This window comes from Oncorhynchus mykiss, chromosome 5 (genome assembly GCF_013265735.2).
Source record: "Oncorhynchus mykiss isolate Arlee chromosome 5, USDA_OmykA_1.1, whole genome shotgun sequence".
Taxonomy (NCBI): Eukaryota; Metazoa; Chordata; class Actinopteri; order Salmoniformes; family Salmonidae; genus Oncorhynchus; species Oncorhynchus mykiss.
In genome coordinates this window covers 39,121,753-39,148,331 of record NC_048569.1, presented here as the reverse complement: position 1 = coordinate 39,148,331, position 26,579 = coordinate 39,121,753, and the positions used below count along the sequence as shown (strand labels likewise).

At 43.7% G+C, this 26,579-nt stretch overlaps 2 protein-coding genes across 2 annotated transcripts; both read left to right on the top strand.

The window, feature by feature from the left end:
- Positions 1 to 207: 207 nt before the first annotated feature.
- Positions 208 to 14,043, top strand: LOC110522931 (proteoglycan 4). The gene is made up of 6 exons (XM_036979040.1): positions 208 to 254; positions 1,113 to 1,449; positions 10,631 to 10,910; positions 11,791 to 13,053; positions 13,231 to 13,625; positions 14,008 to 14,043. Exons 1-6 carry the CDS (start codon positions 208 to 210, stop codon positions 14,041 to 14,043), a joined length of 2,358 nt encoding a protein of 785 aa, XP_036834935.1.
- A 5,205-nt stretch (positions 14,044 to 19,248) lies between these two features.
- LOC110522860 (neuropeptide FF receptor 1-like) lies at positions 19,249 to 22,859 on the top strand. The gene is made up of 3 exons (XM_036976521.1): positions 19,249 to 19,626; positions 20,874 to 20,973; positions 21,152 to 22,859. Exons 1-3 carry the CDS (start codon positions 19,266 to 19,268, stop codon positions 22,014 to 22,016), a joined length of 1,326 nt encoding a protein of 441 aa, XP_036832416.1. The 5' UTR covers positions 19,249 to 19,265; the 3' UTR covers positions 22,017 to 22,859.
- The last annotated feature ends 3,720 nt before the right edge of the window (positions 22,860 to 26,579 follow it).

Below are 26,579 nucleotides of genomic sequence, written 5' to 3'. Positions count from 1 at the left end.
TATAGTCCTTTTACTTTCAGCACTGGACAGCTCCATATATTTATACTGTATATGGTTGCTGTGCTGGAACGAGAATAGAAACATGAAATGAAGTGTGCAGCAAGTTGGAAAAGCTGCTCGAGCATAATGCATTTTTTAAAGAATTCTGCCGTTGATGATGTCACTTCTTTGTTTACTTTTGTCAATGAATGTCATATTTGTTACAAGATGAAACCAAAATATACCCAGGTCCGGCTAAAGAAGGAGAAAAAAAGGTACGTTTGAATACACGTTCAGTGCATCATTTTTGCTAACACTGACAGCTTGCTAGCAACACATGACCGGCCACCCAAAATTGGCTTGATTGGTATTAATCAATCTCGTGTAGTTAAGTTAGCTAACTTGAGCTAACCTAAGTTATCTGAACTGCGCTAGCTAGCTAACGTTAGCTAAAGCTTGAATCTTGAATGCAGTGTTTCATCAATTCTAAAATAAAAGTTAGCTAACTAATAATGCTGGAAGAAATTTAAGAAAAGCACTGCTTTTTCTTACTGTAGGTTCCAGGAGGAGGGAGGAGACAATGTGAGAGAAAGTTCACATTTAGCTGGTGAGGATTTAAAAGAATTTCGAAGACTATTAGCTAGCTAGACAATCTAACTTAATACAGTAGCTAGATGTCTATTTTGACATCTATCTCTTCTGGCATTTAAATCTCTTTATCCAGCATTCCCAGCTCCCAGTCTTGCAGGAGAAGGGGCTATACACCTTCCTCAGAATGCTCAGACCACTGCCCTCCCCCCACCAGGTCTCAGTAGAAAGTACCCCCTACCTCAACCCACTCTCTCAGCCAAGACCAAGATTTGGATGCCAGTGCAAGAGACCTGGAAAGGAGAACCTTATGACAAGCCTTTGCTCAAATACACAATAGCCCTCCCTATTAGCAGGCGCCACTGTAGACCTCGTCCAATAAAACGACCCGTCCCCAACCCTTCCCCCAACCTGACTGATAAAAGAGTGAAGTTTAAACATCCTGAGGCCACCCTCCGTTTTATCCCAGTGAGGCCAGACTTAGAGCAGCTCACCAGGCAGAGAACCCTCCCTGGTAGTCAGTTGGTTAGACCTGTGACACCCAGACCACCATCACGTAAGCAGCCCCCCTCTGCAGACCATAGCCCCCTAGACGGTATCCACTCACACAGATCCCTTGCTAAGGTGCAGCCTGCTGGAGGTGAGGACAGGGGAGGCGGAGGAGATGGTGCCTCCCTATCCCGCTCTGTCAGGGATTTGCAGTTGCTTAGCTCCAGCTCCAACGACGAGGATTCTGAGTCTCCTTCTGAGTCCCAGTTCCGATGTACCACTCCGGTCTACCTCACCCGCCGCTACCAGAACAGTTTGAAATGGTACCAGGCGGTGCGCAGCGAGAAGAAGACCAAACATCACAAGGAGAGGCTTGACCAGCTTTGCTATAAGGTAAACACTGTATTCTATTTGACTAAACTCATGCCTGAATAAAAAAGATCTAAACAAATCGATTTAGTGACTCTCATATTGAATCTTACTGTATTGTCATCTCTCACTTTTCTTTCCTTAGGAGGCATCAGATGAGTCTAATGCTGAAAGAGGTAGCTAGGGTTTTTAGTCCGCCAAGTGTGAGACATCAAAATAATGATACAGTCCTTTTTATGCTATGTCAATGGGAACTCAGTCTTTTCTCTTCTGTCTGTGATTGCCTTTTTTTGCAAGCTTACTCTACTAATGATTGTAATTACCTGTTCCCTGCCCTATCATTTGTTACTAGGCCCCTCGGGTGTCCAGGCGAGACACACCGCCCCTCTGGGTGCTGGGGAGGGGAGGTCTGTCTGTAAACCCTACCAGGGAGGAAAGAGGAGAAGGAGTCCGCCGTCAGAGAAAGGTTTTTATTTATTCATTTGTTTATTTGTCTGGGACCATGTACAACATGCCATTGCAACAGATTTAGCTAGATAGCTAATTTACATCTGTAGTCCCCTGGCAGAAAACAATGAACATTAATACATCAATACAATGCTAAAATATAACATCATGTTAAAATATTTATATATATAAAATGTCAAATATTCAACAATAGACAATATAATGATAATGCTACATCAGAGTTGACCCTCGGTCCCACTGTGTTTGACATCAGTATCTGAATGTCTTATTGTTCACATGACTGGTTTGCCTAGCAAAGGTGCAGCACTCTCACACTGGTTGGCAGGGTGTTCCTTAATCCAGACGCTCTGACTGGAAAAGTTGTCTGACCAAATTTGGTGGACCTAAACTGAGTTGAGCTGTCCGCTCTGGTTGAAGTTCTTGTTGTCCTGGTATTGTCTTTGCAATATGTAACAAACTGCTTAAGAGGTGGTGGGGAAAGTTTTTTTAAATGTTTTATTTTATTTAACCTTTATTTAACTTGGCAAGTCAGTTAAGAACAAATTCTTATTTACAATAACGACCTACCAGAAGGCAAAATGCCTCCTACGGGGACGGGGGCTGGGATTAAAAAAATTATAACAAAAATAAATATAGAACAAAACACACATCGCGACAAGAGAGACACCATAACACTACATAAAGAGAGACCTAAGATAACAACATAGCATGGCAGCAACACATGAAAACACTGCATGGTAGCAACACAACATGACAACAACATGGTAGCAACATAGCATGGCAGCAGCACAATATGGTAGCAGCACAAAACATGGTACAAACATTATTGGGCACAGACAACAGCACAAAGGGCAAGAAGGTAGATACATCATGCGAAGCAGCCACAACTGTCACTGAGAGTCCATGATTTAGTCTTTGAATGAAGAGATGGAGATAAAACGGTTCAGTTTGAGTGCTTTTTGCAGCTCGTTCCAGTCGTTAGCTGCAGCGAACTGAAATGAGGAGTGACCCAGGGATGTGTGTGCTTTGGGGACCATTAACAGAATGTGACTGGCAGAACGGGTGTTGTATGTGGAGGATGAGGGCTGCAGTAGGTATCTCAATTAGGGGGGAGTGAGGCCTAAGAGGGTTTTATAAATAAGCATCAATCAGTGGGTCTTGCTATGTGTATACAGAGATGTCCAGTTTACAGAGGAGTATAGAGTGCAGTGTTGTGTCCTATAAGGAGCATTGGTGGCATATCTGATGGCCGAATGGTAAAGAACATCTAGCCGCTCGAGAGCATCCATACCAGCTGATCTATAAATTACGTCTCCGTAATCTAGCATGGGTAGGATGGTCATCGGAATCAGGGTTAGTTTGGCAGCTGTGATGAAAGAGGAGTGATTACAATAGAGGAAACCAAGTCTAGATTTAACCCTAGCATGCAGCTTTGATATGTGCTAAGAGAAGGACAGTGTACCGTCTAGCCATACTCCCAAGTACTTGTATGAGGTGACTACCTCAAGCTCTAAACCCTCAGAGGTAGTAATCACACCGGTGGGGAGAGGGGCATTCTTCTTACCAAACCACATTACTTTTGTTTTGTAGGTGTTCAGAACAAGGTTAAGGGCAGAGAAAGCTTGTTGGACACTAAGAAAGCTTTGTTGTAGAGCGTTTAACACAAAATCCGGGGAGGGGCCAGTTGAGTATAAGACTGTCTCATCTGCATATAAATGGGTGAGAGAGCTTCCTACTGCTTGAGTTATGTTGTTGATGTAAATTGAGAAATTCATGGGGCCTAGGATTGAGCTTTGGGGTACTCTCTTGGTGACAGGCAACGGCTGAGTTAGCAGAAGTTCTGACTTTATACACTGTACTCTTTGAGAGAGGTAGTTAGCAAACCAGGCCAAAGACCCATCAGAGACACCAATACTCCTTAGCCGGCCCACAAGAATGGAATGGTCTACCGCAGGGCTGCCTAACCCTCTTCCTGGCGATCTACCATCCTGTGGGTTTTCAGTCCAACCCTAATTTAACACACCTGATTCGACTAATTAGCTGCTCAACAAGACCGTAACTAGCTGAATCAGATATACTAAATTGGGGTTGGACTGAAAACCTACAGGACAGTAGATCTCCAGGAAGAGTGTTGGGCAGCCCTGGTATACTGTATCAAAAGCTTTGGCCAAGTCAATAAAAATAGCAGCACAACATTGCTTAGAATCAAGGGCAATGGTGACATCATTTAGGACCTTTAAGTTTGCAGTGACACATCCATAACTTGAGTGGAAACCATAGTCAGTCAGTTGATTATTGACATGTTTTTCCAACACTTTTGATAAACAGGTCAAAATAGAAATTGGCCAATAACAGGATCAGCTTGGCCATGGCTGCCTTCCAAGCAATGGAAATCTCCCCAGAAAGGGGAGACAGGTTAAAAAGGTCAGCGATGGGCTTGGCGATGATAGGTGCAGCAACCTTAAAGAAGAAAGGGTCTAAACCATCTGAACCAGATGGTTTTTTGGGGTCAAGTTTAAGGAGCTCCATTACCTCAGACTCAGTAACCGCCTGCAGGGAGAAACTTTGTAGCAGGGCAAAAAGAGGGAGGAGCATCGGGGATATTCACATTAGAATCGGTGGGAGGGAAACGTTCGACGGGCAAAACATGGTCTTTTACCATTTTGCAGAACTTCTTGTGGTTAGACCCACAGAGAGAGAACTGGTCCTTAAGTAACTAACTTTGGCCTTCCGGATAGCCTGAGTGCACTTATTTCTAATTTGTCTGGACGAGAGCCAGTCACCCTGAGTATGCGTGTTCCCGAGCGATTTGCCAAATGGAATTCTTGAGGTGGAGTAACTCAGCCAGAACCTGTTTTTAATTCTCATTTTCTTTATGGCGCATATTTTTTTAACTGAAAATATAAAAAATAAGGTCCAAGCGTCTTCGACAGAGGTGATCAATCTGATTCTATACCAATTTACAGAGGCCAGATCATGAAGGAAGGCTTGCTCATTAGTTTTTTAGCAAGCGTCTGTCACGAGTCAGGACAGGTCGTTTCACTGAGCAGTCATTACGAACACAGGCTGTAAAACAGTGATCACTAAGGTCATTACAGAAAACACAAGATTGATTCCTATCAGGATTATTTGTAAGGATAACATCAAGGAGAGTAGCCTTTTCTGGGTGTTTGGAGTCATACCTTGTGGGATTGGTAATAATCTGAGAAACATTTAGGGAGTCCCATTGCTTTAGGACTTAGGTCAGGTGGTTTAAGCATGTCCCAGTTTAGGTCACCTAGCAGGACAAATTCAGACTTAGTGTAAGGGGCCAGGAGAGAGCTTATGGCATTTAGAGTACTGGCCGGTGCTGATGGTGGCCGATAACACCCAGCAACATTCAACAAAGAGTTATTTGAAAGGGACAGACTTGGTGGAGACAACCCGAGCACTGAAGGTGTTCCTTGGTAAAGATTGCCACTCCACCACCTTTTGAAGATCTGTCTTGCCAAAAAAGGTTATAAACAGAAATGGTAACATCAGTGTTCTCTTCCTTAACCACTTATCAGTAATGACCAACACATCTGGATTGGAGCTGTGAACCCACACTTTCAATTGATACATTTTAGGTGATATCTTCTAGTGTCAATGTGCAGAAAACCCAGGCTTTTACAAGAGCAGAAATCAGTGAAGCAGGTATCAGGGCACAAATCAGAATTGGGGCTAGCAACAGTAGATGGGCCAGGGTGTACATGCACATTTCCAGATATAATCAGCAGTAATACAATCAGGGCATGGCAGAGGACAGGGAGAGCTCTGCAGTGTTGATTTATAACATTTGAATGTGCATTAGATGGCAACAAGATCATATTATACAGCAATTTCATCAGGTAACATGAACACAAAGGCGATGAGAGGTGGTTAGAATAGGATGGGAGACCAAGAGTCCGTGTAACCAATAGAGAGTCAGAGTCCTGAGTGTGGAAACCAACATAAACTGCCCCACGGTTGGGTAAGCAAGCAAGTTCATAGTCAACAAAGCATGCAGGAGTCATGAGGCAAATAGCATAAAGATAAAGGTCATGAGTGTTCTTAAACAGCAGAGAGGTGTCGGCATAAGAAGCTATCAAAGCTCAGTAGGTTGTATTTCTTAATGATATTGCATTGGTGATAGGTGTTTGGTTTTTAGTGCAGCACTTTCAGAGTTTTTTCATAGAGCTTTTGCAGTGGTTTCATTGCTGTGATACACAGTACAGGTTTACGAGAGATGGGGCAAAATCATTGAGTGCATGTACAGCTTAGCAGCATTTGTTGACATTTGGTTCCTGATCAATTTGAAATGACCAGGCTGCTTTTGACGGTTCATTATACTTTATGTATTCTTTTTTGAAGGACAGGTTAGAGTCAATAATTATTCCTAAGTATTTCAAATGTGAAACCACCTCAATCCTCTGTCCCTTCACACTTATCTCAGGTTGATGGGTCTCACTGTTCCTGATGAAGGGTGCGTTCGTAAATTCACTCTGGCTATCTACTCTGATTTCAGATCACTCTCGTCTGAGAGTGCTAGAGTGTAGAGTAACTGATGAATTTACGAAAAAGCAACACCTGTTGAATATGACTGGTGTCAGTAAATGTCGGCAAAAAAACATTATTAAATTGTTTCCAGCAGCAAAGTGACAGTCACCATCACATGAAAACAGCCTAAACCAGCTCTAGGGCGAGTAAAATGGTCAGGTCTCATTTGTGTCTGGAAGTAGCTAGCACGCTGTGGTGGAAAAAGTACCCAATTGTCATACTTGAGTAAAAGTACAGAAACCTTAACAGAAAATGTCTTCAGTAAAAGTGAAAGTCACCCAGTAAAATACTACTTGAGTAAAAGTCTAAAAGTATTTGATTTGAAATATACTTAAGTATCAAAAATCAAAGTAAAGGTATGAATCATTTCAAATTCCTTATATTAAGCAAACCAGACAGCACAATTTTCTTGTTTTTAAAATTTACGGATACACTCCAACACAGACATCATTTACAAATAAAGCACAACTGCATACAAGCATCCAAGCTAACTGGCTAACTTTGGCTAGCTTGCTAATGTGGACTTGGGAACAGGAGTGAAGAAATCTGATTTCTTTCTGCATCTTGAAACAATGTAATGCTCAGTTAGATACCATCTGTAGTATTTGGTGCTTTCTTTATCAAAAATGAATCATAAAAGCTGATAGTATTTCAAACACATTAAATATGCATCTAAACCGAACTGAAATCTAATCAGAAACACATTGGGTCGTTTTCACAGCTTACGTTTTCACAGTCAAACAGATGTTATTTGGACATTTTGTATAGAAAATCTTTTTAACAGAGAAAAATCTTTGACAGAGAGAACTGTCAACTAGATTGAAGCATTCATTCTATCGATCTATGACATTATTCTGGTGAGCAAGGGGTTTATTTAGTCTTCTAGGGCAACATACAGTATAATGACAGAAGAGAAGCTGCATGTATCTAATTATTGTAACGGTTTTCTTCCATTGAAAGAGAGGAGGACCAAAATGCAGCGTGGTTAGTGTTCAACATCTTTAATATAGACGATAAACGATAAAACTACAAAATACAAAACAACAAATGTGAAAACCGAAACAGTCCTATCTGGTGCAATGACACAAAGACAGAAGACAACCACCCACAAAGTACCCACAGAATATGGCTGTCTAAATATGGTTCCCAATCAGAGACAACGATGGACAGCTGCCTCTAATTGAGAACCAATCTAGGCAACCATAGACATACAAACTACCTAGAAAGCAAACAACCCCATAAACATACAACAATCCCTAGACAAGACAAAACACATAAATCTCCCATGTCACACCCTGACCTAACCAAAATAACAAGGAAAACAATGAATACCAAGATCAGGGTGTGACAATTATAGGCAAGTTAACTAACAAATAGCCTACCAAAATGTTGGAAATTAAATAAAATCAAATGTATTTATATAGCCCTTCGTACATCAGCTGATATCTCAAAGTGCTGTACAGAAACCCAGCCTAAAACCCCAAACATTAAGCAATGCAGGTGTAGAAGCACGGTGGCTAGGAAAAACTCCCAAGAAAGGCCAAAACCTAGGAAGAAACCTAGAGAGGAACCAGGCTATGTGGGGTGGCCAGTCCTCTTCTGGCTGTGCCGGGTGGAGATTATAACAGAACATGGCCAAGATGTTCAAATGTTAGTCCTGAGGCACGATCCTAGGGCTCAGGTCCTCCGAGAGAAAGAAAGAGAGAATTAGAGAGAGCATACTTAAATTCACACAGGACACCGGATAGGACAGGAGAAGTACTCCAGATGTAACAAACTGACCCTAGCCCCCCGACACAAACTACTGCAGCATAAATACTGGAGGCTGAGACAGGAGGGGTCAGGAGACACTGTGGCCCCATCCGATGATACCCCCGGACAGGGCCAAACAGGAAGGATATAACCCCATACACTTTGCCAAAGCACAGCCCCCACACCACTAGAGGGATATCTTCAACCACCAACTTTACCATCCTGAGACAAGGCCGAGTATAGCCCACAAATATCTCCCCACCCAAGGGGGGGCGCCAACCCAGACAGGAAGATCACATCAGTGACTCAACCCACTAAAGTGACACACCCCTCCTAGGGACGGCATGAAAGAGCATCAGTAAGCCAGTGACTCAGCTCCTGTAATAGGGTTAGAGGCAGTGGACAGAGGGGAACCGGCCAGGCAGAGACAGCAAGGGCGGTTCGTTGCTCCAGAGCCTTTCCGTTCACCTTCACACTCCTGGGCCAGACTACACTCAATCATATGACCCACTGAAGAGATGAGTCTTCAGTAAAGACTTAAAGGTTGAGACCGAGTTTGCGTCTCTCACATGGGTAGGCAGACCATTCCATAAAAATGGAGCTCTATAGGAGAAAGCCCTGCCTCCAGCTGTTTGCTTTGAAATTCTAGGGACAATTAGGAGGCCTGCGTCTTATGACTGTAGCGTACGTGTAGGTATGTACGGCAGGACCAAATCAGAGAGATAGGTAGGAGCAAGCCGATGTAATGCTTTGTAGGTTAGCAGTAAAACCTTGAAATCAGCCCTTGCCTTGACAGGAAGCCAGTGTAGGGAGGCTAGCACTGCTGTAGAGCACATCACTCCCCCTAACTGGGAGGGGGCCAGAGACAATTACTCGATGCCGACACATCTTTCTAGCTGATTTACACACTGAAGCTATGTTGCGCTTGGTGATCTCTGACTGTTTCATCCTAACATCGTTGGTGCCGACGTGGATAACAATATCTCTATACTCTCTACACTCGCCAGTTTTAGCTTTAGCCAGCACCATCTTCAGATTAGCCTTAACGTCGGAAGCCCTGCCCCCTGGTAAACAGTGTATGATCGCTGGATGATTCGTTTTAAGTCTAATACTGCGGGTAATGGAGTCGCCAATGACTAGAGTTTTCAATTTGTCAGGGCATATGGTGGGAGGCTTCGGCGTCTCAGACCCCGTAACGGGAGGAGTAGAGACAAGAGAAGGCTCGGCCTCTGACTCCGACCCGCTGCTTAATGGGGAAAACCGGTTGAAAGTTTCTGTCGGCTGAATGAGCGACACCGGTTGAGCATTCCTACAACATTTCCCTCCAGAAACCGTGAGAAAGTTGCCTGGCTGCGGGGACCGTGCGAGGGGATTTAAACTAACGTTACTATCTGTACTTACTGGTGGCACAGACGCTGTTTCATCCTTTCCTACACTGAAATGACCCTTGCCTAACGATTGTCTGAAGCTGGGCTTGCAGCACAGCTATCCTCGCCGTAAGGTGATCATTCTCCTGTATATTATGAGTACAGCGACTGCAATTAGAAGGCATCATGTTAATGTTACTACTTAGCTTCGGCTGGTGGAGGTCCTGACGAACCACGTCCAGATAAAGTGTCCGGAGTGAAAAAGTTGAATGAAAAAAAAAGTTAAACGGTAATTAAAAAGTAAAAACCGTAAAGTTGTCAGGTAGCAAAGTAAGGTTGGCAACAAAATGCACAGCAACACGTAAACAAGTCTGCAAGTTATAAGCAGAAACATATCTAAATCAGGCAAAATAATCCTGCACCCCCTGTCAAACATTCGTTCTGCAGTCTAACTGTAGCCTATGGCACATGTTCTATATTTGCGGGTTAGGGTCGGATGAGGGCCTCAGATTTTCACTTTATCACATATAGTTGGGCGGTTGGGGATGGGTTATTAGCAATTGCGGACAGGTGTGGGTGAACAAACAGCTCACCCGTGCACCACTGGTCTGCATACATCTGCATTTTGATCTCAGGACATTCAGAGGGCAGGTCATTTATGTAGCTATAAATTGGATAAAAGTGGGCCCCAAAAGTATCCATGAGGGGCCCCGATAGAGCAGTCAGAGGATGTTGACAGTTTGCCATTGATTTTGGTGCATTGTTTTCTTTTGGTCAGGTTGCTTACCCCCCAGCCAGGTGAGGAGATGGGACCGCCGGTCATGGCGCCGACAGCTAGACAGCAGTGCCTCGGACTCCCCAGCATCTGATGGCAGTGTCATGCACAGCCCACTCTATACCCACTCCCCCTTCCTCTCTCCCACAGCTACCAGCACTCCTCCCCACCCTGCTCCTCTTTCTAACACATCTCCCAACATCCCAATATTTTCCCCTTCCTTCTCTCTCAGTACGCCTTCCAGTTGTCCTAGCACGCCACTTTACCCCCACTCTTTCACCTCCAGTGCCCCTGGCACCCCATTACGAAGTCAGGTGACATCTTCCAGTGTTTCTGGCACCCCATTACGGAGTCAGGTGACATCTTCCAGTGCCCCTTGCACCCCATTACGAAGTCAGGTGACATCTTCCAGTGCCCCTTGCACCCCATTACGAAGTCAGGTGACATCTTCCAGTGCCCCTTGCACCCCATTACGAAGTCAGGTGACATCTTCCAGTGTTTCTGGCACCCCAGTACGAAGTCAGGTGACATCTTCCAGTGTTTCTGGCACCCCAGTACAAAGTCAGGTGACATCTTCCAGTGCCCCTTGCACCCCACAACATGGTACCTTACACAGGGAGTCATCGTTCCACACCAGGAGTAACATCTCAGGAAGTAGGACTACATGTTGTGGGCTGGAGAGCTGTCCACCATTAGCTAAAGGGACAGTAACCCGTTCCAACCCTGAAGACTCAGTAACCAGCCCTAAAGCTAGATGCCTAGCGGACAACACTCCATACCCAGACATGTTCAATATTAAAGAAGATACAGCGAAGAAAGATGATTCTGAGATGAGAAGGAGCAGTGACATGAAGAAGACTTCAACACCAAAGGAAATTACTGAAAAATGTTCTCCTGCCAGAGCTAAGACTTCCATATCATCACATGCCAGTCCCACTCTGAAAGAATCTAAGATTCCACAAGCTGACCCACAACTACGAAAATCAATGAAATCATCAGCCTCACCTGATGTTTCTTCAACTGAGCTCGACCGGGGGACGCCCATCCCAGGCAGTAAGCTAACACTCACCTCCATCTTCTCCTACCCTTATGATGTACCACAGCTCAAAAGCAGTCCACTTAAAAGCCCTGAGAAGTCATCTCCTCAATCAACTACAGCACATCAGAAGCACAAGTCTCAAGATAAGACAAGTCCTAAGAAAAGTCCTAAAACCAAGACCTCTGATTCACCTAAATTAACACCTGCACCTTCTTTGTCAGAGAAGCAAACAGACAAAACTGAGAGTAATTTCAAGAAACCATCAAAACCTCAGAGTGTTGTTAGTAGTAAGGCAGACTCTGCAGTGTCACAACATGTTCTATCCACAAAAACTACAAAAAAAAGTGCTGGAGGGAGCCGGCCAACCATCAAGACTTCTCCTTGTGACCCTAGTCTTAAAACTAAAGGTTCTGCTAACAATGCTTGTGTTCCAAAACCAAAGGAGGAGAGTAAGAGACCTCCCCTTCCTAGCCTTAGAAGATTGAAGCAGGTATTTACAGGCCTTTATCAGCAGAGGACTGTGGTGGCTAAACCCTCCAGCGAATTGAATGGGGTGCCGACTGACACACATAGGCTGTTTAAGACCCCTTCATCCAAGACCTCCTCCCCTAAGACCCGCTCCCCCAAGACTCCCTCATCCAAGACCAGCTCCCCCAAGACTCCCTCATCCAAGACCAGCTCCCCCAAGACTCCCTCATCCAAGACCAGCTCCCCCAAGACTCCCTCATCCAAGACCAGCTCCCCCAAGACTCCCTCATCCAAGACCAGCTCCGCCAAGACTCCCTCATCCAAGACCACCTCCCCCATGACTCCCTCATCCAAGACCACCTCCCCCAAGACGCACTCACTCAAAACCCCCTCTCCCAAGACCCGCTCCCCCAAGAAGCCTCAGACTAGAGTTCTTCACAGATTCACCCAGGATCCGAGGATCCGAGATCCGATCCAGGATCAGAGCCCATCTATGCAGCCCACCTCCAGCACCTCCAGCAACAACCCAGAAGGGAGACCTGCAGCCTCAACCTCAATTCTGGGCAGGAGTTTAGAGCTAAAAATTAGTCAAGGTTTCCAGAAACCAGACACACCCAGGCCAAAGAGCTACTCCCCCAAGAGCAAACCAACAGGGATTTCACTGAACTATAGGGGTACTGGTACTCCTTTCCGGGGAAGTGAGGGGAATCTAACAACTACCCCCACTTCTAGGGGCCTGGCAATCCCCCATGACTGTCCATCTCAGACCAGGAGTTCTCTGAGTAAAGCCTCATATTCTGCCAAATTACCATGGGATGGAAAGAGGGAGAGAGAGAGAGAGAGGGACAGGGAGAGAGAGAGGGACAGGAAGAGATGGGAGAGAGAGAGGGAGAGATGGGAGAGGGAAAGGTGTCCACCCTCACAGAGACACCCTCACCCAGCACGGGGCCCAATTCCACAGCCAAGCCGGGAGGATCATCCTAAAGAATGCTTCAGAAAGAAAGACAAAACTACTACAGGACAGGAGGACTTTAGAACTAAAGTCAAAATACCATGGGCACCAACTCAAAAACCCTCTAGCTCTCACAAGAGTTGGCCAAATGTACCCTCACCCTGCCAGAATCCTCCACCTGCGAGAAATGGCCCCCAGTCATACTCCAAAAATATCAAAGGCGCGCACTCACCCTCAGCTCAGACTAAATGTAAGTTAATATGGATTCAGTACGTGAAAGAGTATACTTTTGTTGCTATGTAATAGTAGTCATTCTACAAAATCTGATGTGTGATGGGTGGAGACATGGGTAGAAGTGAGTGTGTATGTGTTCATTTTGAATAGCTACTTATCTATCTTTCTGTTCTCTGTTCTCTCCATACTGTAGCTAAAGTACCAGGGGAGAAGACAGACTCTCAGCACATCAGCTCCCCCCCTACAACACAGAAGGTCCCTCAGGAGTCAGTGTCCCCTCCCCTGTCCCCCCGCTTCAGACCCGGCCCCAGCAGTCCGGAGCTCATCCATGCCTTTGTGAGTGCCATGGGCTATCTGCTCGGTGTGCCACCCACCTCCATCCCTGGCCTCTGCCCTTCACCTAAAGACCCTGGTACGTCCTCCACCACTGACCCATCAGCTTTTAACTCAGACCCCATTCAGCCCCCCTGGACTGAAGAACTACGACTCATCCGGCAAAGACTCAGTGAGCCTGGCTTAGGGCTCAACCCCCAGCCTCCCGACCACACCCAACCAGCCTCCAGACCAAAGGACACACACACAGGACAGGTGAAAGAAGGCAATTCGTTTCTCTCACTGTTTGTTTGCGGCTCTGTTGATTTGTTTTTAAGCCTGAGTGTCCTTACCTAGAAATTAACCCTTTGACAATGTGCTTTCACATCGATCCTCTTCTATACAGAGGGAAGAGAGGCCTGCACAATCAATGGCACCATCACTGAGAAAGAATACAAAGATGTGAGTCACACATGGGATAATAGCCACACAATACATGTTTACACACACAAAGCCACCCCCTGGCTGTAAGATATCTCTCTGGTGTAATGTGTGCAGGCTGTAGACTCAGAGTACCACACTTTATGGACAATACACCGATGTGTTCTTCACAGCTTTATTTCATATTTTGTGAGTCATTTTCTTTGTGAATTCCCAGGTGAGAGGAGATAGGATGAAGATGAGGATACTGTAGCATGCTACACTGCAGAGCTGCAAGGAGTCAGAGAGCAGCTGTTCAGACAGGACTTGACTGACTGACTGGTGGAATCAGAAGATGTTCACGTTAACAGGCTGAACATCTGCTCATACACCTGGGTTGTGTTTCTAACTCTTTCTCTGGATATAATTATCTAATAAATACAGAGTCAAATACTTTATGTACATATTCATTTGCTGTAAGTACTGGCAGTTCAGCTCTTTGAGTTGATGATTTCAATGCTTGTGATACTGGTTTAATTTTAGATGGATTTGATCTTGCTTTCATTTTGACAAGCAGTTAGTTGAAAAATACAGGAAGCTGGGCATGTTGAAGTTTGCACATGTGACCACAGGAGGGCAGTCTCATGCCAACCTAATGCAAATCCTAGTCATAATGAAGGGAGAAATTAAATCTAATGTACAGATTGTCAAATTGTCAAAACAAATGTACAGAGCACTGTGCTTTTGAATCATTTCTATGTGGATATTGAACATCAATAAAACTTTTGAGTTATGGAGGAGCCTAAATCTATAAGACATTTTGTTTAGGTTTGATTGGATGATAAGTTAACACGACACGCTGATATGCTTACCCTACAGCACGGACAAACTCTTGTCTGAGGTTTCTTTATTAACCATTCAGTCACGATATTAACCATCCAGTCACAATATTAACCATCCAGTCATGATATTAACCATCCAGTCATGATATTAACCATCCAGTCATGATATTAACCATCCAGTCATGATATTAACCATCCAGTCATGATATTAACCATCCAGTCATGATATTAACCATCCAGTCATGATATTAACCATTCAGCCAACTACATTTCCTCATGTCAGATAGTGCAACAACTCCATTTGCACTGATTGTATGTATGACACACACACACACACACACACGCTCTGCTTTGTCATTACTGACTGTCCAAACCACTCCCTTCGCCTCTTACGGTTGTTTCAAGTCACTTTGTCACATTTTTCAGATGTAAGTGGAATATTATAGACATATTATGTAGCATGTATTGTAAAGCAGAAGGCTTCAGTAAAATGGTATTGGTGTGTATTCCATTTCTGCCCCATGCAACATCGCACAAGATCAACTGTCTCTCTGCTTGACAAAATCATCAGCCCACAGTGTATCAATGAAATCCGGGATTATATTCTTATACTTTATGCAACCCAAGTTTGTCAGCAATGCATAGTGCACTACACTATGGTAGTACATCAGAGTGACTCTCCACTTTGCTCTACCGTATTGAAGCTTGCTGATGGAGGAAGATGATGTTGTTTTTACAGTCCCATCCATACGGGTATGTTCTTTGGCTTTACCTTCCAACCTAACTTGATGTGAATTGATACATTGATGATGCAAGAACATAGAATTGTAGAGTGTTCTGCAGTTCTTAAACTGTATAAGTAAACTACTGGAATGTACTGGATGCCAGAAGACACAGACCTAATGGTGACGGGGAGTGAGGACATTGCGGTTGTCCTTCCTACCAAGGACAACTGCAATGTCCTCACTTCCTGTCACCATTGGAATGCTTTCACATTATTCCAACCACCCTAACTCATTGTCTGGTCAGTGTTTTGCTGGATAAAAGAGGTTTCAAGGCAACTCCTGGTGAACAGGGAACCTTGACTTTCAGCTGCTCTTAGAATTATAGGTTTATTTGGAAAAGAGATTTCAAGACAGGAATTAGTTGCTTTCAACTGTTGCTGTGTCAATACCAATGAGAAATATTTAATTAGTTAATTCTATCGTGAAATCAATGTGAAAGCATTCCAATGGTGATAGGGAGTGAGGACATTGTGGTTGCCCTTACAAAATACTGCTTGCTACCTGCTCCACTGGTCCTGGACATGAAGAAAGCTATTTTCAACTACTTGCAACAATCCAAAACTGAATGGCTGAGATGTACAGTGGACTGGGCCATAAATGAGGAATGTCAAATGCTCCCCTAGGAGCATGAAATGTATCACTTGTACTTTCACATGGCTTATTTGCATAATTATGTTGTATTTGAGCTACAGCACTTTGCACCCCTGCTAGAGCACGCGGTTGATGTATTTTTATGGTTTCCCCAGGTCCTGTAAATGATTGGCTCGCAGATGAATAGTACTGGGGCTCAACACAATTGGTTTGTAAGGATATAGACAAAGATTGTTTGATACCGAATTGATGTTGCTCTCTCTGCTTGTACCCTGGGGACATTTGGTAACACGTTTTCCAAGCTAAATTATGTCTCATTCACTGACTTCTGATGGGATTGGTAATTATGGTATACCACAGCTCGTCAACTTTTTTCTCTCGTTTTGAAAGAAAAGCCTATACGTATTTGAACAACTTTCATCATGCAGTTATACCATTTACACGATGTACTGTCCCTTTATGCAGGATGCCTACAGTGCAGATGTTTGCGATATAGGCAGTGAGTTCATGATATGAGCTGATATGACAAGTGCAACCACAAGTAGGTTAATGGCTAGGGTCATGGTGAAGCTAAAACATGAGTGTATCAGTGTTGACTTATGACAACAGTGTTGACTTGTGACAACAGTGTTGACTTGTGACAACAGTGTTGACTTGTGACAACAGTGTTGACTTGTGACAACACTTGACGCTGACAATGGGAGTAACCCCGTAGGCCTAACACTATTAATTCCTTTCGCTGACTTCAGGCAAATATATACGTATTCCGACATGGTAGGGTGATTTCATTATTGGAATTGCCAAGTAAAGGAATACTCGAGATCATTGCTTTTCTGCGAAAACTGGTGATGAGTAGCCTGAGGTGTCTAGAACATCTCCAACTGTGGCGCACGCACGACTGCGCTGTAGCTATAAAAGCCGTTCACGTGCACCGTGTACGCCTCCTCGTTCGCCCGACGCATAGACGGTTGTGAGGATGAGACACACAAGCAAAAGAGCTTAATATGCATATGAAAGTGTTTTAGTGAGGAAAAGTTTAATCGTTCTCTCTGTATCTATTTCTTTATTTAGTGGGCAGAGTATTTACGATTTGGTTATTTTTTCTTCTGTTACTGCACGGGTGGAGGTCTTTGAAAAGGCACTTAAGATATGGTCTTTATTCTATAAATCATCAACGGCTTTTCTTACTATTTTAAGTCTAGTATAGGGCTTTCTTTGTCAACGGAATTATCTTGATAAGGTAGGCGCTTTCACTTTATTTCGGAAAATGTAAGGCGAATTAAATAGTAAAAATTATGATAACTCTGTAAAATGATCGTAAAGAAAAGAAAATCCCATTCCATTTAAAAATTCTGATCCATTGAAATGTTGTAACGGTCTTCTAGGTGTGAAGGAGAGTCGGACCAAAATGCGGCGTGTAGATTGCGATCCATGTTTATTGTGACTATAACAACATGAATCCAAATACAAACAGTGCAAAATAATAAACGTAATGAAAACCGAAACAGCCTAAACTGGTGCAAACTAACACTAAGGACAATCACCCACAAACACACAGTGAAACCCAGGCTACCTAAATATGGTTCCCAATCAGAGACAATGACTAACACCTGCCTCTGATTGAGAACCATATCAGGCCGGACATAGAAATAGACAAACAAGACATCCAACATAGAATGCCCACCCAGTTCACGTCCTGACCAACACTAAAACAAGGAAAACACACACGAACGATGGTCAGAACGTGACAAATGTACCTGTTGTGAAAATGAGATTCACTCCTATGTCAGCATATCTCTGTGAACACTTCACTAATGTGTTGAGAAATAACACCAAATATTTATAGGCTATTGTATCACTTTATTTATTTTAAATGTTTTATTGAAATGTGAGAAATAGTTACATTATTTTATTGTTTATACATTCTTTCATTGTTTATTGTTTGAATGAAATGCTTTTGGTTTTGAATGAAAGCTTAATCTAAAAAACATTTCATGATTTGTTGTGTATGTTTATACAGTTTTATTCACTTGATAAGCATATCATAAGCATAATGTTATATTTAAATAGATCATTGTTAAAGTGTAATGAATGAATGCGATGCAATCAGAGATATCAGAGCTAACTGACTTGTTGAATTATTATGTAAAACATCCCTGTTGACATATCATAAGGCCAATGACTTTCACAAACACATCTCTCATCCCCTTTGAAAAACAGAATGCATTCAGTAAAGTAGAATGGGTGTTGTGCCATCCAAGATGAATGGTTGTCATAGAGAAGTTCTCATATTCCTCAATCGACATTCACCGTCTCGCTATAATTACAACAACATTGCCGTCACTTAATTGCATAATTCATTGAGGCTTGTTATGCATAGCATTGTTGCTTGATGGAGACAGCATACAAACAGACCAACTTGTGGCCGATTACTAGAAAATACTGTAGCGACCTTAACCCAACACCTTGTGACATCGTCGTGAGGTCCGGCCCGCTTGGGATAACAGTTAAGGTGTTGGCTTGAAAGTCACATAACCTGGGTTTGAGTCCCGGTCGGGGCTACATTGGTGTCAGAAGTGGGAGACTGTGAGACCATCGGAGAACTGTGTACACGTGAGAGACTTGGTATAGAAAAGTGTGGGGACACGCTCTCCTGAAGGAAGGAGGTAATGTAGCGACCTTAACCTAACATCTAGTAAACAGGTTTGGACTTCCTGCCGTAACAGTTAAGGTGTTGGTTTGACAGTCACTGAACTGAGGTTTGAGTCCCGGTCGGGGCTACCCCCTGTATTTGCTACAATACTGTACACCACAGGAGGTTGGTGGCACCTTAATTGGGGAGGACAGGCGTGTGTTAATGGCTGGAGAGTATTCAGTAGAACGGTATTAAACACATAGTTTTCATGGTTTCCATGTGTTTGATGCCATTCCATTCTCTCAGTTCTAGCCATTATTATGAGCCGTCCTCCCCTCGGCAGCCTCCGCTGCTGTATACTGTACATTACCCTGAGGTCCTACAGTGGATTGTCCTAAACAACTATACACTGCAGTGCATTCTGACTGGATCAACTGGACAACCATATCGATCTACTAGTCAATAAATTAATTCAATTTACCAAAGTGACAAAAGACTGATAATGTGATTACACTTTTTTTTAAAGACACCAAATACTACCATGTGATAAATATATACTGCATATATATATATATATATATATATATATATATATATTTATTTTTTTAGCCTATGCCTGATACTTTCCTCCTGGTCTAAGAAGATGGAGGACATATGGGAACTTCAACTGACCACTACTCTTTACATGACCTCTGACCTCTTACTATCCACAAACCTCACCAACGTCACCAACTGCACCAACACCAACTCCAGCTGCACCGTCTCTAGCGTCAAGCTCTCGCCTTATTACCAACACTCCCTGACAATAGCAGCCAGCTACACCCTGGCCTACCTGTTCATCTTCCTGCTGTGCATGGTGGGTAATGGCCTGGTGTGCCTCATTGTTGTGAGGAACCGTCACATGCGGACGGTCACCAACCTCTTCATCTTCAATCTGGCTATCAGTGACCTGCTGGTTGGCATCTTCTGCATCCCCACCACGCTGGTGGACAACCTCATCACAGGTAACACCCTACTGCTATAGAAGAATCTATATCTCAGCCAATCTCCTGTTTCTGTAGTATGAGGCAGCTTGATGTACAAGTACACCCATTGGACAGGAAGCTAGTCTATCGCAGGGGCCTTACCCGTAATCCATCTCATTAATGCTGAGTGTAAAGCAGAGAGGCATTGGGTCCTCCCATTTTTAGAGTCTTTGGTATGACTCAACTTGGGTTCGAACCACCCTACCTTCAAATCTCAGAGCGGGGACACAGTTAGTTTCACCCTACTGCTATAATGATTCCATAAATTAATAAATGCATGATGCTTTGAATTGATTACGGTTGGCCTTGATGAAAATAATGATGCAACCTTTAGCGAGAGACAGTTATTGTTTATAACAGATTGGCCAGTTGCCTTTAGCTATTGATAATGACCATTATTAGGAAAAACAACTCGTGCCTTGAAAGAAGCATAATTATAGCTATCACTAGTGTTCATTCACATGTAATGTATGATTCAGTTTCAGCACGGGTCTACATGTCTATGTGGTTGCACATACACCAGCCCAGCCAGCTTTGTAATGGTTAAGATCAGTTCATTCCCACAGTACTGAATCTTCACACATCTCTGGATCGCCATCCGGTTATTTTTGCTTTTTTTAAACTATTATTTATAGCTATCTGTTTACACATGGATTTGCGGAAATTGCTGATTAATGTTTGGATATTTGCTGGAGTCTCAGAACTGAGAGAATAGTAGTGGGCCTAAACATGATGATCACAGCTGTCTTTCATTTGACAGCCTGATGAATTACTTAACATTTTTTAGACAGTTCTTCACAATCTCTTCATGTTTTACAACATCAATACAGACATTAGTTGAGTCTTGGCAGGAAAAGGGCTTTTAGAAAACCCCACATTTACAAAAGTGTGAAACATGCATTGCCACAAAATCCCTCAGTCAGGAAGGCTTAACTTAAAATAATTACCTTTTCAAGGCTAAATTATTTCGCTGGGCAGGTACAAAGACTTCCTCCACTTTATCCACTCTTGTCTAACAGTTTATTTCTGTACCTTTCATACAGGTTTGAAAAGTACAAAAGCATGAATATAGTGCTCCTGAAGTTATCCCCTTCATTATTCTGACCAAATCCCGTATACCAAACTCACATGTACCTAACATGTCAAAACACCTGTTCAAAGTGTGGCTATTGATATGTCTGGCAGCTCACTAATAAAGTATTATTGTTGCTATTGATGTTTTGCAGGTTGGCCCTTTAGCAATGCAGTGTGTAAGCTAAGTGGTCTGGTACAGGGGATATCAGTGGGTGCATCAGTATTCACCTTGGTTGCCATCGCTGTGGACAGGTAAGTCCCCTCCCCAAAAAGTATCTACACATGGGAACTGGAAGGGGATAGTGAGGCTCTCATCTATGCATGTTAAATACTTAATGTTGTACAATAAACAGTTGAATCTATGTGGCAGATAAATCGCTCAAATGAATCATTTAATCACTTCTCATCTATCTCTCCTTTCTCCTGTTAGATTCCGCTGTATTGTTTACCCCTTTAAGCCCAAGCTAACCCTTCTTGTTGCTAAGGCAACTATAGGGCTGGTATGGGCTCTTGCGTTGGTTATCATGCTTCCGTCGGCTGTGATGCTGATGGTGGAGCAAGAGGAGGGTCACTACATGGTATCCAGTGACAACCAGACCTACCCTCTCTACTACTGCTATGAGACCTGGCCTGACCCGGAAATGAGGAAGGTTTACACCATGGTCCTGTTCACACACATCTATCTGATGCCCCTGGCTCTCATCATGATAATGTATGGCTGCATTGGGGCCAAGCTCTACTCTACAGCTGTTCTGTCCAGTAGGGGGCACCCGGACGTCAAGTCCCCCATCTCCCAGAAGAAAGTCAAGGTGGTTAAGATGCTAATCGTGGTGGCCCTCCTCTTCATGCTGTCCTGGCTGCCTCTCTGGACCCTGATGCTCCTCACAGACTACGCCAGACCTGAAGGGGACCAGCTGGACCTTCTGACAGGCTACATCTTCCCTTTCTCCCACTGGCTGGCCTTCTCCAACTCCAGCATCAACCCCATCATCTATGGCTACTTCAATGAGAACTTCAAGAAGGGCTTCCAGGCTGCCTGTCACCCTAGATCATGTTGCAGCGTGGTCCCTCAGGAGCAGGTGGTGAGCAAGGCTCAGCGGAGGCACAATGCCAGAGCCCCCCGGAACACAGCCCTCAGTGCCAACCTTCTCACCACCCTGGGGGTGAGGAACCGCATCTACACCGACAGCGACCTGATGGGCTGCGTGTGTCTGGAGATGGAGCAGAGGAAGGAGGAAGGCTCTGCAGAGGCTCCTGGGCAGAGGGAAGTAACAGTAACGGTAGAGTGTCAATAAAAAGGGGTGTTCATGCAGAGGATGTGGATAGACTCTTTCCAATGGGGGTCGCTATGTGTCAGGTGTGGAAGCTTTGAAAGGCAGTTGGGTGGACATTAACAGTGGGGTGTGTATGCATGGTGAGGTTGGAAAATGGACATATTGGAGATAAGAGCGCAATAGTGCTGAGCGATTAACCGAAATGTAAGTTATTTTTAGTTTTCTTTCTATGAGCGTGATCTGCAGTTTCTCTGGAGATAACTCAGACCAAGCCAGAACTGCAGGGCTGGCTGTAGCCTTTTGGGGGCCCTAAATGAGATTTGGATGGGGGGTCCCCCCCAACAAGTGGCCACCAAGCGGGATTTTTGTTGTTGTTGTGGTCCTCTAGACATCGGAGATTTCCAATTTTACACATTTTGCCATGTGGTAGAGAGGAAATGTGGCAATTATACAACAAATGTTATGCAATTCTACTAATTGTACCATGGGGCAGAGAAAAAACAAACATTTTATAACACATTTCATGCAATTCTACAAATTTTGCCATGGGGCAGGGATAAACTTTTGCAGTTCTAAACATTTTGCCATGCAATGGAGAGAAAATGGTGCAATTTTCTTACACATTTCATGCAATTCTACTAATTATGCAAGTTGGCGGAGAGAAATGTTGCAGTTTTAAAGATAATTTACTTGAAAGAGCATGACAGAGCTTGCAATTCTACCAATCTTGTCATGGGATGGAGAGAAATGGTTGCAATTTTAAAGGGCAATTACGCCCCTTTTCAATCTCATATTCATCATCTTCAGCACCAAACCAGTGTCTACATACACTATATATACAAAAATATGTGGACACCCTTCAAATTAGTTATAGTGAAGTGGAAACGTCTAGGAGCAACAATGGCTCAGCCACGAAGTGGTAGGCCACACAAGCTCCCTGCATCGCAGTGCTTGAGGTCTTTACAGACCTGGGTTTGATCCCAGGCTGTGTCACAACCGGCCGTGTCACAACCGATAGGGCGTCGCACAATTGGCCCAGGTGAGGGTTTGGCCGGGGGGTGCTTTACTTGGCTCATCGCGCTTGAGTGACACCTTGTGGCGGGTCGGGAGCTTGGTCATCAGTTGAACCGTGTTTCATCTGACACATTGGTGCAGCTGGTTAAGTGGGCGGGTGTTAAGAAGTGTGGTTTGGCGGATAATTTTTCAGAGGACGCATTACTAGACCTTTGCCTCTCCTGAGCCCATAGGGAAGTTGCAGCGATGAGACAAGATTGAAATTGGGGAGAAAAAATGCCTCTGGAAGCAGCGTCAGCTCAAGAACTGTTCGTCGGGAGCTTCATGAAATGTGTTTCTATGGCCGAGCAGCCGCACACAAGCCTAAGATCACCATGCGCTATGCCAAACGTCGGCTGGTGTGGTGTAAAGCTTGCTGCCATTGGATTCTGGAGCAGTGGAAACACGTTCTCTGGAGTGATACTTCACCATCTGGCAGTCTGGCGGACGAATCTGGGTTTGGCGGATGCCAAGAGAACACTAACTACCCGAATGCATAGTGCCAACTGTAAAGTTTGGTGGAGGAGGAATAATGGTCTGGGGCTATTTTTCATGGTTTGGGCTAGGCCCCTTAATTCCAGTGAAGGGAAATCTTAATGCTACAACATACAATGACATTCTAGACGATTCTGTGCTTCCAGCTTTGTGGCAACAGTTTGGGGAAGGCCCTTTCCTGTTTCAAAATGACAATACAGTGGGCCAAAAAAGATTTTAGTCAGCCACCAATTGTGCAAGTTCTCCCACTTAAAAATATGAGAGAGGCCTGTAATTTTCATCATAGGTACACTTCAACTATGACAGACAAAATGAGAAAAAGAAATCCAGAAAATCACATTGTAGGATTTTTAATTAATTAATTTGCAAACTATGGTGGAAAATAAGTATTTGGTCAATAACAAAAGTTTATCTCAATACTTTGTTATATACCCTTTGTTGGCAATGACAGAGGTCAAACGTTTTCTGTAAGTCTTCACAAGGTTTTCACACACTGTTGCTGGTATTTTGGCCCATTCCTCCATGCAGATCTCCTCTAGAGCAGTGATGTTTTGGGGCTGTTGCTGGGCAACACGGACTTTAAACTCCCTTCAAAGATTTTCTATGGGGTTGAGATCTGGAGACTGGCTAGGCCACTCCAGGACATTGAAATGCTCCTTCGTTGCCCGGGCGGTGTGTTTGGGATCATTGTCATGCTGAAAGACCCAGCCACGTTTCATCTTCAATGCCCTTGCTGATGGAAGGAGGTTTTCACTCAAAATCTCACGATACATGGCCCCATTCATTCTTTCCTTTACACGGATCAGTCGTCCTGGTCCCTTTGCAGAAAAACAGCCCCAAAGCATGATGTTTCCACCCCCATGCTTCACAGTAGGTATGGTGTTCTTTGGATGCAACTCAGCATTCTTTGTCCTCCAAACACGACGAGTTGAGTTTTTACCAAAAAGTTATATTTTGGTTTCATCTGACCATATGACATTCTCCCAATCTTCTTCTGGATCATCCAAATGCACTCTAGAAAACTTCAGACGGGCCTTGACATGTACTGGCTTAAGCAGGGGGACACGTCTGGCACTGCAGGATTTGAGTCTCTGGCGGCGTAGTGTGTTACTGATGGTAGGCTTTGTTACTTTGGTCCCAGCTCTCTGCAGGTCATTCACTAGGTCCCCCCGTGTGGTTCTGGGATTTTTGCTCACTGTTCTTGTGATCATTTTGACCCCACGGGGTGAGATCTTGCGTGGAGTCCCAGATCGAGGGAGATTATCAGTGGCCTTGTATGTCTTCCATTTCCTAATAATTGCTCCCACAGTTGATTTCTTCAAACCAAGCTGCTTACCTATTGCAGATTCAGTCTTCCCAGCCTGGTGCAGGTTACAATTTTGTTTCTGGTGTCCTTTGACAGCTCTTTGGTCTTGGCCATAGTGGAGTTTGGAGTGTGACTGTTTGAGGTTGTGGACAGGTGTCTTTTATACTGATAACAAGTTCAAACAGGTGCCATTAATACAGGTAACGAGTGGAGGACAGAGGAGCCTCTTAAAGAAGAAGTTACAGGTCTGTGAGAGCCAGAAATGTTGCTTGTTTGTAGGTGACCAAATACTTATTTTCCACCGTAATTTGCAAATAAATTCATTAAAAATCCTACAATGTGATTTTCTGGATTTTTTTCCTCATTTTGTCTGTCAGAGTTGAAGTGTACCTATGATAAAAATTACAGGCCTCTCTCATCTTTTTAAGTAGGAGAACTTGCACAATTGGTGGCTGACTAAATACTTTTTTGCCCCACTGTACATCTGTGCACAAAGCAAGGTCCGTACGTACAGAAATGGTTTGTCGAGTGTGGAAGAAATTGACTGGCCTGCACAGAGCCGTGACCTCAACTCCATTGAACACCTTTGGGATTAATTGGGACGCCGACTGCGAGCCAGGCCTAATGGCCCAACATCAGTACCCGACCTCACTAATGCTCTTGTGGCTGAATGGAAGCAAGTCCCTCTAGCAATGTTCTAACATCTAGTGGAAAGCCGTCCCATCAGATTGGAGGCTGTTATAGCAGCAAAAGGGGGACCAACTCCACATCAATGCCCATGATTTTGGAATGAGATGTTCGACGAGCAAGTGTCCACATACTTTTGGTCATGAAGTGTATGTTAAAACAGCTATTTTCTATGATCTGTGGTTAAAAAAATAAGGTACAAAAAAAAAATGCTTCTCTGTGACGTCACATGGTAGGGTCAAAATCTGCAACGAGTTTCTAACCTAAGGGAGGGTATTTTTTTGCTCCCCACGTCACTATGAATCTCATTTTGTTTGAAAATCAAGAATTTAAAAAGGTTTTATCTTTTGATGATGTCATCGGGTAGAACTTTTTAACTTTCTGTTTACAGTGCCTTCAGAAAGTAGTCACACCCCAAGACTTTTTCCACATTTTGTTGTGCTACAGTCGGAATGAAAAATAGATTCAATTGAGATTGTTTTGTCACTGGCCTACACACAATACCCCATAATGTCAAAGTGGAATTATGTTTTTACAAATGAATTCAAAATGAAAAGCGGACATGTTTCGAGTCAATAAGTATTGAAGCTCTTTGCTATGGCAAGCCTAAATAACTTCCAGAGTAAAACTTTTTTTTACAAGTCACATAATAAGTTGCATGGACTCATGTTTAACCTAATTTTGGAATGACTACCTCATCTCTGTACCCCAGATATACAATTATCTGTGCGGTCCGTCAGTCGAGCGGTGAATTTCAAGTACAGGTTCAACCACAAAGACCAGGGATTTTTTCCCAGTGCCTCGCAATGAAGGGCACCTATTGGTAGATGGGTAAAAATATATATAAATGACCTTTATGTCCTGTATACAAAGCGTTATGCTTGGGGCAAATCCAACACAACACATCACTGAGTACCCCTCTTCATATTTTAAAGCATGGTAGTGGCTGCATCATGTATGGGTATGCTTGTCATTGTCAAGGACAAGGGAGTTCTTTAGATAAAAATAAACGGAATAGAGCTAAGCACAGGTCAAATCCTAGA

Bases quoted from the DNA above. Each gene is read 5' to 3' on its own strand.
- LOC110522931 (XM_036979040.1), top strand. From the start codon at position 208: ATGAAACCAAAATATACCCAGGTCCGGCTAAAGAAGGAGAAAAAAAG. The intron at 10,911-11,790 runs GTGACATCTTCC...TTAAAACTAAAG, and splicing joins GCACCCCAGTACAAAGTCAG to GTTCTGCTAACAATGCTTGT. The intron at 13,626-14,007 runs GTGAAAGAAGGC...GTGAATTCCCAG, and splicing joins AGGACACACACACAGGACAG to GTGAGAGGAGATAGGATGAA.
- LOC110522860 (XM_036976521.1), top strand. From the start codon at position 19,266: ATGGAGGACATATGGGAACTTCAACTGACCACTACTCTTTACATGACC. The intron at 19,627-20,873 runs GTAACACCCTAC...GATGTTTTGCAG, and splicing joins GGTGGACAACCTCATCACAG to GTTGGCCCTTTAGCAATGCA. The intron at 20,974-21,151 runs GTAAGTCCCCTC...TTCTCCTGTTAG, and splicing joins GTTGCCATCGCTGTGGACAG to ATTCCGCTGTATTGTTTACC.